Source organism: Danio rerio, chromosome 13, assembly GCF_052040795.2.
Source record: "Danio rerio strain M-AB ecotype USA chromosome 13, GRCz13ab, whole genome shotgun sequence".
Classification (NCBI taxonomy): Eukaryota; Metazoa; Chordata; class Actinopteri; order Cypriniformes; family Danionidae; genus Danio; species Danio rerio.
In genome coordinates, this window is record NC_141033.1 from 45,269,214 (window position 1) to 45,280,529 (window position 11,316).

The 11,316-nt window shown below is 37.0% G+C and overlaps 1 protein-coding gene across 28 annotated transcripts in view; it reads right to left on the reverse strand.

The window, feature by feature from the left end:
• lrrfip2 (leucine rich repeat (in FLII) interacting protein 2) overlaps positions 1–10,966 on the reverse strand; it is a 54,201-nt gene extending 43,235 nt beyond the window's left edge. For 26 of the 28 annotated variants that reach the window (XR_015504970.1, XR_015504969.1, XM_087277603.1 and 23 more), the window contains exons 1-2: positions 10,874–10,948; positions 9,730–9,865 (exon numbers count right to left, since the gene is read on the reverse strand). Coding sequence is in view for 26 of the 28 variants with exons in the window: in XM_087277603.1 (XP_087133729.1) it covers positions 9,730–9,819 (90 nt within the window). In the remaining 2 variants the exon portion in view is untranslated. 28 annotated transcript variants of the gene reach the window in all.
• Between the last annotated feature and the right edge of the window lie 350 nt (positions 10,967–11,316).

Below are 11,316 nucleotides of genomic sequence, written 5' to 3' on the forward strand. Positions count from 1 at the left end.
TGTCTATATTTGCGCTGGTTCGTTATTCAAGCAATTGGCATATTAAAATGTCTTGCCAATCTACTAAGCCTTCACTGACTGCACACTAAAACCCAGTGTTTTTGCACCAGTTTGTGAAATTAACTAAATGAAACCGTGACTATTTTTACATGGACATCAGTGATGGAATTATTTGTCTTAATCTGAATAAGACAATAATATGCTTAAGATGTTTACATGAGTTGCTTTTTGAATGTTCCTTTCATGATCCTGTATTACATGTTATAGCACATAGTTTGATTAATGAGTTTCATGTAATTTTGATGTTTTATTTTTAATTTGTGCAGCTTGGCACTTTCACTGTCAATCAGAAATATTTCATGCATGCCCCCCCATGACAAACGAGATATTGGACGCGAGTATGAACTGCTGGAAGAGTGTTATTTTAATAGAATTTGATACAGCACGTTGTATGGTAAAAAAACCTCCCCATAATGCGGTGTGTGTGTCTGGGGTCCTTCAATGACTCGATAGGTGCAGAGAATAATGTCCAACATCGATGTGCTTATTGACTAGCCTGTCGCAAAACGCAGTAAAAATCCTACACGATGGTAATAGTTTAATTGCGGTGTTTACATGTCCGTACTGCACTTCAATAATGCGACAAAAATCAGCATACTTTACATCTTAATTTGATTTCTGTTTAGTTCGATTATGACTTTAGTCAGATTAAATTAATTTAAAAAGAATTAAATAAATCACTGTTTACATGGTAGACTCCTAATCAAAGTATCAAAAGTAAGGATCATTACTGGCCCGATCAGGTTTTTAATTTAAAGTTTAATTTTCCTGCGACTATTTTTTAGTTGCGTGCAAATACAGTCACACAATCATCATTGTGCAATTCAATCATTGAATCAAGAAACATTTTGATCCTTTAAATTCTACCTTCTCATCAACACCATGTTGCTTTTCGGTTCCTCTTATCTGATTTAATGTTGTCAGCATGTTATTTTTTTCCGTAACCTGGTAACAACCAGTACAGCAAAGAGACGGCAACATCAAATTATGAGGTAAAAAAAAAATGTCTGTTTCTAACATCTTGGAACCAGACATTTACGCAAGTACAACAAAAGTATTTGCAAATTTTTTCCATCAGTTTGGCAAGTCAGCCTTCTTTTGTTAAATAATTTAAAACTGCAATGAAATACCTGCACATTTTCCATACTTTTGGCAAAATTTTGGCAGGGCAAGTCAAAATCTGAACCCCTGGCCCAATCTGCGACTTTATTAGTGTATAGAATACTAAAAAATAAAACAATATCAGCCTCAGTTGTGCCAAAAAAGCACACAGTTCACAAATAAAAAATTGTGTCAAAAGATCTTTACAGACACTGCAATATTTTGTTTTTGTTAAATATTTTGGCCACAATAACCATATAAAAAAATCTGACACCCCTTTTCAGAAGTTTTAATTAGTTCATCAAAACTTAATTCAAGTTGATGAATCTAATGATTGTTCATGGCAACATAAACTGAATTCTTCACATAAGAGGGTTGTCATGATACTGAAATTCAGTAGCAATTGATACTGAAATTTAAAAAAACGCTAACATTTGAGCGCTATTAAGCAAGTTCTTAAACACCACTGATATGCCATTGTGTTCATGTGCTCAACAGAAATCACTGTGACTGGACATGAAGATCATGAGTTCACCAAACTCACCTGTTTACAGAGTGTAAACAGAAACAAGGACACTGGAGCATTTTAAAGCAGTGATTCATTAGCGGATCACTCATACTGCATGTTAGCTTATGGACAAACCAGCTGACTGACGTGACTTTGAAACGCTCCAGTATCCCTGTATCTGTGGTTAGACTTAGTAAACAGCGGTGATTTCTGTGAATTGATGACCTTAACTGAGAAATCAGTCATTTCTGCACAAGAACACAATTGCAAATCAGCACTGTTTAAGAACTAACATGCTCAACAGCGCTCAAATGTTAGCAGGTAATGCATGTTTTTTTAATTTCAGCATTGATTGGTACTGATTATCAGTATCACGCAACCCTAAACTGGTTGTGGGTCAAAGTGCTTTTCAATTTTCAAGGAGCATCCAGCATGAAACGTACGATATTAATCTCAACAAACATTAATTATTATTTCGCTGGCTGATTAACGTGTGTTTTACGGCAGGCACATTACATTAGTATATTGATTAGCAAAGCCTTCATTTCAGTGGAATATGTAAATCAGCACACACAAACCTGTAAATAACAGTGTGATGCAATTTATGGGCATTGTGCAATAATATCAATAAATAGATGATTGTACAGCGCTGAGTGAACTTACATATAACTACAAAAATGTCTATACAAAACACTGATGTACAAATATTACACTTTTATTATGCCCTATAAAGTATTTTTAATAATTGCACAGGCATGCATATTGAATATTTCACCAGGCAAAAAAGTACTACAGTATTTTGACCTCACATTAAACTTTAGACAGCAGGGCAAGCCAGTAATAGCTTCAGAAATATCACACCTTGCCCTAGATACTCCAAGATGAGGGGACTAACTCATTCTGTTGCTTTGTAACTAATGGACCATGAAAATGAGTGGCATTTTAAAGCAACACAACCGGGGAGAAGCAAAAGTGACCTCAACAGGGGGTTACATGGCTCATACTTAGCCACAGTAACCTGGGCCATGCATAAGCAAATTAAACGGCATGCTTTCAGTTAACAGAGAGCTCTGTTAAGCATTAGGGAGTTCCCTCTGCAACAGGCGCAAAAAGGGTGGATCCGGAGGCAGGTTCAATGAAACGAGCCAAGGCTTTATGCGTGCTGTAGGTAGACAGTGATTTATAATCTTTGAACTGCATGGGCGGAGTGACTCTCATAGACCCGGCAATGTATGCTTTAATGGAATTGATAAGCATGCAATTCCACTTCAAAAAAGTGAGATTGCCTCAGTGTGGGTTGAGAAGTACACAAACTCCAGCAAAGCGCACAGCAACATGCCAGATCACTCACACGGCAGGAATAAATCATCCTTAAATATTTAGATACTTATCAAAACATCCTCAATGTGGCTGGAGTTTCACTTCTGCACTGCAACTCACACCATGCAGCTTTAGATTTCTCTGTTCCCTCTTTTAAAACATCCTTATATGGTTCATTTTCAGGTTAGGAGATATTGGCTCATGAATCTGCTTTTTCAGTGACAGTATCAAAAGGAAACAACTGCCTCCCATTTCCTTCATGTTAAACACTGAACAAACTGTTAATGAGGAAAAAGAAAGGTATGCACAGTGTCAGCTACCTACCGTTGTTTTTCTTTCCACCATGTAACTCTAACAGAAAAATCCTGTTCTTTGTATCAAACCCTTACAAACCCAAATTCAGCATGTAGTTAGAAATATATAGTGATGTTATTCAGGATTTATTACTACTAAAATTCCATGACTTTTTCATGATTTTTCCAAGACTTTCAAGTGACCTAATGTTTCATGCAATGTCTACATATGCATGGTAAAAGAAAAACAATGCATCTTCAAATTTATTACAGCATTTCATAAAACATGTAACAAATCAATTTAGTTTCAATTTATTTTTATATCTATGTAAAACTGATTTAGATAATGGGTACACCGCACTAATAATGTGAGAGTATATGATTGGCCACGGACAGAAAATAAGTAAATAACCTAAATTCAAGTAAAGAGATATCTGTTTTCCATGACTTTTCCAAAACTTTGTGAGTTTTTCTGTTTTTCCAAAATTTTTCCAGGCCTGGAAAATGCCATTTTAAAATTCCATGACTTTTCTAGGTTTTCCATGACCATATGAACCCTGGTTATTGATCACAGTGACTTTTGCAGTACTAAATAAAACTTCCAAAAGTTATAGCTGATTAATCCTAAAAGAGCTGACTAACTGGCTGATAAGCTCAAATAATTAATCTAGATTTGCTCTTTATTGTTTTAATATTTTAAATGCAAGCACTAAATGCAAGAATTAAAGTAACAGGAATGCATGGTTATAAAATAAACATGTTAAACAAATATGATGCAGAGTGAGACATCAAACTCTCAGGTATCCAATCTGCTTTAGCATCATCAAGGTCATCCCATTCAGTCACAAGAGACTCTTTAATTATAAATTTGGGTCATACAAGTTAATTTCAGCAGGATTAGTCCCAGAGCACATACCGATAGCAGACAGAGTTTTGGTGATGGGCTCACACATGTGTGCTGCTGAAAAATCTGAGACAAGTCCATACTGGCTGCTCCCTGTTCAAGCTGCGAGTCAAACTTCATCAGCTGCAGCTCCAACTGGCAGAACCTGAACGTCCACATATTAACACATCGCAACAATGCTATGGAGAGACTGACCAACAATGTAATGCAAGTCCAAACTATGTAGACTTACAAACATCTACAACTACATACGAGACATTCACCTTCACCCTATAAAGCCCATGTGTCTCATTTGACAGACGAACTCCAAAGGCCTTGACCAACATGGCCAAATCCTTGATAAATAACCTTTGGTTTTTTAGTAATAATTCAAGATTAACATTTACTGAATTGAAGCAATAAGGCATTTAATTCAGTATATAATTTGGTAATCACACAATTTAAGGACTAGTTCACTCAACATATTAAATTTTGTCATCATTTATTATGACACTCTTAGTTATTTTGCTTCGTTAAACACAAAAGAAGATATTTTGAAGAATGTTGGAAACCTGTAAAAATTTATATCTATAGTAGAAAATACTAATGAACAAATAAGAAAGTCAATGGTAACAGGTTTCCAACATTTTTCAAAAAAAAAAAGTATGATGCTTCTGGGTGAACTATGTAGATAATACAACAAAACTTTTAAATGTCACCTCACTAAGTCTTATTAGTGGAATAATACTCTGAATTTCATCTTACGTTTTGTCCAAATATATACATCTACACCTAGATGTATATATTTTGTTGTATTCATTTGTCTTCCTCCTTAATATTTATAATATTAAATATTAAAATATATTGTCCATAAAACCTAACATTATTACAAAAATGGTACAAAAACAAATACTTTTATAAACATAAACTTTATATCCCAATAGGTAAACTATCAAGACAATAAAAAGTCTAATGCCAAGCTTAACAAGATAAATATTTCCATACTGATAAGTCGCTTAAATTCGGTTAAGATCCCCATTTAAGATGTCAAAACAAACGGCTTCTTTCCAAAACACCGCCCTTCAAAGACATGCCAGGAAATCCAACGTCAGCAAACACGAACAGGCACAATGACTGACAGCAGGAGAACATTTCTGATTATATGGTGTTGGCCATTTCTTTTTTGCTGTTTACAGAGCCTTGGGCTATCACCGACACAGGTACACATATTCCTGTAATATCTGTCATGTAATAGAGGGATACTTTAAGTCAGGTATTTAAAAAAACAAACAAACAGCTTACCACACCTTCGGCACTCTCCAATGACTTGAAATAGCATCCTATCCATTTAGTTTGTGTATGAAGACGGAAAAACAACAGAATCAGCATCTGACTCACTTTTGCGGAAATGCAAGTTATCATTCATTCTACTGACGTCCACTGAATGTCCATTAGCTTTGTAAAACATAATTCTGTATCACTGCTTTAGCGGAAAAAAATCTATAAAATGGTTTGAGATCAGTGTCAGCATATCCCAAAGAATTTACAGCAAATACAAAAATCACTAAATGTATATCAGAATCTCAATTGGCTTTGCACTAATTTCCTGGTCAATAAAACTGGATTTCTAAAGGCCCTGAAATATCTTAAAGAGCCCCTATTGTGGGTTTTCGAAAATGAGGTTCCATGTAGTGTGTAACAGATCTAAGTGAAGTGAAATATCCACCTAAGGCTTAAATCTGAAAGTGGACAGTTTGTAAAACTATTGATTCATCTAAAAAAATATATAATAATAAATAAAAAAAGAGTTAACTCATAGTTGTTAGAATGAATCATCTTCATAACGAGTCTTTAGCCGTTTCGGCGTGACATGACTACGAAACAGTTGTTATGGGCGCAAACCCGGGAAAATTTAAGCCTGCGCACCGCCCACTAACACAGCCGCGAAGACAAACAGATCCTGAAGGCATAAGTCAAGAGGATGCTGTGCTTACCTGGATATTATTGGAAGTGTGAGGGGAAACAATTGATTCAGCAGTCAACACGCTTACAGTGGGCGATTCATTCGTTTGTTAAGGGAAGGATCAGAAAAGACTGGTGTATGAGACTTGTGAGAATGGGCAGACAATACACTAGGGGTGCGTGCAAAATAAGGGCAGTTTATTAGGCACAAAGGCAGCATGCTACACGCTGGTGAGCACTACAACCCCCTGGCTGGGGATGGGATCTTTGGGCAAAGCAGAGTACAGGTAAGCCCTGAGAACATAAAACACTTCACGCAAGGGGTGCCAGAGCAACACTTGCAAATAGAAATGATCTAAGTTACAGCTGAGAAGGGAGAAAAGCTTGGTGACGGAAATCACACTCAGTAAATGATGTGCACGCTATCGGTTTCATTTTTACTGCTAAGTGTGGTTCATACTTCCCGTGCGGGGGTTATAACGGTTACGGGGTTATCGCGCGGCACGTCCGCACTGGGCATTTGTCTCACGCTGGGCATTTGTCTAGTGCTGAACGCTGTCGACCAATCGCAACAGGCTGTCATCGGTCCAATCAGCGCAGATTAGCTTCGCGGTAAGGAGGGGTTTGGGAACAAATAAACCTCAGAACGATTAATATGACCCTTTTTCATGTATAATATGGGCCCTTTAAGCAAAAATAGAGAACAAACTGGTGTGACAGTTCTGAACAAAATCAGACCAAAATTAAGATTATTTGGAGTTTGTTTCAAAAGCCTGCAACAGCTTGCAGAAGCAAACAGTACGGAAAGGTTTACCACTTCAGCTGGTAAACATCTTTGAAATACTACTGGACGGTGGCGATGATAGAATAGGTAGGCAAGACTATGGCCCCGTTTATACAAATACATTTTAGTTTTAAAACGCATAAGTTCCTGCAGTTACGCCTTTCGTCCACACTATGCCGGAGTTTTCGAGCCCTGAAAAAATAGCATTCTGGAAACCCTGAAGAGGCCTTTTTGGTTTTAAAGCGCTGCTGCTTCATATCAGTGTAGATGGGGGGGTATGGAGACATCTGAAATCGGAGGTGAGGCTGCAGAGTAGACATTCACCTATCTGATTTGGGCTTTTACATCAATATTAGGCTAGTGTACAAAGTTCAGTCTTGCATCTTTTCCTTGTAAGTTTAGCCTTCGCAAGTTTGATATGGAAATCAAACTCCTGAGGACACATCGGGTACATCTTCAAAGGGAACAGTGTACTTTCTAACATCATTCACAACATCCTGGCCACATTGCTTTACTATCTTAACAATTAAATGAAAACATGACATAAGGAACTGCCTATTTTCATTGTGATTTTAACTTAACAGACATTAAAAATGTTGAGGCGTCGTGTAGCTACATATTTATATGACCGTAATCTTCACTGTATGCATATTTATAACAAAATGGATCCCTTTAGCATTACTAGCTCATTTCATTTTCTTCGAAAAATATGAAACATAATGTTTCTTTTGCTAAATGTCAGTTTTAATAATCAATAACGGCCATATTAAAAGTATAACACACAATGAGTTTATACAATATAAGCAAGCAATCAGTCAAATAAGCATAATCTGTGTACGCAATTACATAAATTAAAAATATCAACTTATTTTTGCTCTCAGCCAAAACATGTTACCTGAGAACAAGTAATAGATTTAAGAGACCGAAGAGCTGTTAGATATAGAGAAGGTTAATTAAATATTACTTTTAACAACTATAGTGAGATGAAATCCAGCGGAAGATCCTTGGTGAACCGTCTGACCTGCGCTGCTCTCATCTGGGGAGTTGCCCACAGAGCACCCGGTAACTGCCTTGAGCTCAGATGCGGGTATATGCTGCAGCGCATGCCAGAGTGTGTGTGGTCAGGTGATGTGCGTTTTCAGCAGTGTAGTTTCGACAGAGAGCTATGCAGAAATGCTAGGTAAAACGCCAGTGTGGACGTGTATCGATTTTGTTCTAAAACTCTTTTTTTAAAAACTAAAACGTATTGGTGTAAATGGGGCCTATGAGTCTCCTCCTGCTTTGACATGTAAATCTTAAAGGAAAACTCCTCTTTTTTTTTTGGAAAATATGCATATTTTACAACTTCCCTAGGAGTTGAACAGTGAGTTTTACCATTTTTTAATCCATTCAGCTGAACTTTGGTTTTGACAGGAGCATTTTAGCTTAGCATAAATTATTAAATCAGATTAGACCGTTAGGCAGCACCATGGCTGCAGAAGGTGCAATGATATTACGCAGATTCTAACAGGTAGTGTAGGGCTTGGTGCTATTAGACTATTTTCTGAATATTTGCAAAATATCATTGCGTCGAATATTCTAGCCCTATCAGTGTAGAAAAAGCTATTTTTACATTTCCACTGATCTTAGTACACATGTAACTATAAAAGTGTCAAGATTTAAATAGGATTTTTTTTTGAGCGAGATGCTAATGATTTATTCTGATTTAATGATTTAAGCTAAGCAAATGCTGGCTCATACTGTGCAATTTTTTAATAATAATTTTCGAATTTTTTTTATAAACGATTGTAGTATGTCAGACTGCACGAACAGGACTCCCATGTCACACTGTAAGATCTCAGCTGTCATAATGTCAGATTGAAAAACAATAAAGACGCGCCAAACATGGAAGAAAACTCCTGTGGAATTTAACGTCATCCATCTGTGACACTTTCACTATCCTGCATTCTGAAATGATTCCTTACTGCAAAGTGAACAATCTATAGCGGCAATTTCGCACACAGCATGTCTCAATGATAAAACCAGGGAGATAAAAAACTGTTATGACATTTCCCGCGGTAATATGAATTGTTGTATGGATTGAGTCATCTGATTTGGCTATTGGTTCTTGGATTGATCCTTATTGCAGCTGTTGTCACACTGCAGGAAAGGAAATCTTCTGACACTGGCAGGAAAAATCTGATCGCAATGTGCATTAAGCGGCTGTCTGTGAACATGTCAAACCAACAATCAAAGATCACAGATTTTAGAATTTCAGGAATAGTTTAGGATTCCCTAAATTTGTCTCAGACAACAAAATCCTGGCTGAAATCCCACATTGAGAGCAGGGCTTAAGTTTAAGACCCAGAGATTGGCTGAATTGATTCTGCTGAAAAGCTAAATGGTAAAGAACTCAACTGTTTTACTCTAGGATTGATGTAAATTTAGCATATTTTCAATATGCCAGATGCCAACGAGTCAAAATGTGAACACTGAGAAAAAGCTACTTTATAGTGTACTATATAGTATACTTTTATAATACTTACTAATACTAATGCTTAGTATTCAACATACTTGCAAAATAATATGGCTAATAATGTAAAGCTGTTTACTTTAGAGCAATCTGCAATGTAAAGACCTATTAATAAACGTGATGTGCATGGAATGGCAAAGATTGTGCGAACATCCACGTTGCTACCATGAGATGAACAAAAATAAACATCACAGTGAGTATATCGGGGCCTTTCTTGAATGCTTTCTTTATTGTGGTCACAGGAAACCACCAGCCACAAGATGACACCATTGAGATGAACAAGAATTACAAGCGAACACCTCTTACCTCTCTGGCGATGCTGCTCAGAGCCTCATCCTCCGCTGAGAAACGGTCTTTAACCGGGGCCCGTTTTCGTCCTGATCCTGGCGTCCCCATGTCAGCAGCAACTCCACAGCCTGATCCACTTGGTTCCCCTAATATTCTGCAGACAAACACCAAAATGATCAGCAGCTGTCATAATTTAGGACAGACTATGTAGGAAAAGACTGAATGATCCTTTCATGGCATATATTTGTGTAAAATATAGTCTAAAAAAGCACTCTGTTGAGACAATTTAACAGAACGCAGAAGTTTGCATTGACAGGCATACTTTACTATACACGTTTATATGATCTTAGTGTGTTATTTTATAAAACTAACAAAAAATATATATGAAAATGTAGGCTAGATAAGCCTGTCCTCTCACACTATCTCACACAACCACAAATAGAGGCTTTAGTCATGCATGTCTGGACTCAGAGCTGATTAACACCAGACACACACCTCATAACATAATGTGACAAAGCAGAGAAATATCACAGGCATGGAGGACTAAGGGGTTTAGGCTGATTCCGTTTATAAATATTGCTTCATCTGTTCTTATTTACTCAGTTAGTTCATTCAAATAATGACTTTGAATGAACACTTTCATTAATAAAGTCAATTCCTGAACGTTCAGTAGTTCTACCAAAGAACTGTGTGGTGTGTTTGTGTATTAAGATGTCACATTTGTCTTTATGATGTATGTAAACACATGCTGAACGTGTGGCGATGTCTAATTACAGTTCAATGTAATTAAAACTATAAATATAAATCTATATTTATATTGATATTTCTGCTGAGGTGCTAAATATAAACCAACACTCATTCAGCAGCGTGACAGGCTAACTTAAAGCGCTTTGTTTTAACAGAAAACACATAACTGTGAGGTATTAAAGACTTTTAATATTGACTACATAAAGCTTTAATGTATATACACATAACAAGTTATAAATATTGCAAATAGAAACTCATATCCATGACTCTAGTTAGCGGTTAGCTTGCTAGCTTGTCCTCAAAGACATAAAGTGTGCAAATGTCACTTTCAAGACTCCTATTAATTCACATATTACAATTTAATGACCTGCCTGGACCATTATGACAGTTAGTTCCGTAAGTGCCGGTTTCTTACCGTATCTGTCCGTCAGTATTCCGCTCGAGACTCGGGTCGGTTCTGACTGACTGGCTGGGACCCGAGCGCGTTCCCGCTGACGAGTGAGCGAGCGCGCGTCACATGCACGTGCGCGCGGCTGTATGAGTGAGCGCGCGCGTGCCTTCGTGACAGCCACAAACTGACACTATCCGTCACTACAAGCTTTCCCCAAAAACGTCTAATGCTAAGTTATAAGAGACGCTACAGTTAGTTTATTTTTGTATTAAAAAATGTAGTATAAGTAGGTGAAAGTAGATACACACTCTGATTATGGGCGTCTCTGAGAGTTTGAAGTGTTTTTTCCAGCTTCGCGATGAAAGGCCCGGATGTTGAGGAAAGGAGGCGTGGCTTTTGAACACGCCTAGACCAGCTAACCATCTTTATTCCTACTCTCACTTTTATTAACATTATTATTATTTTAT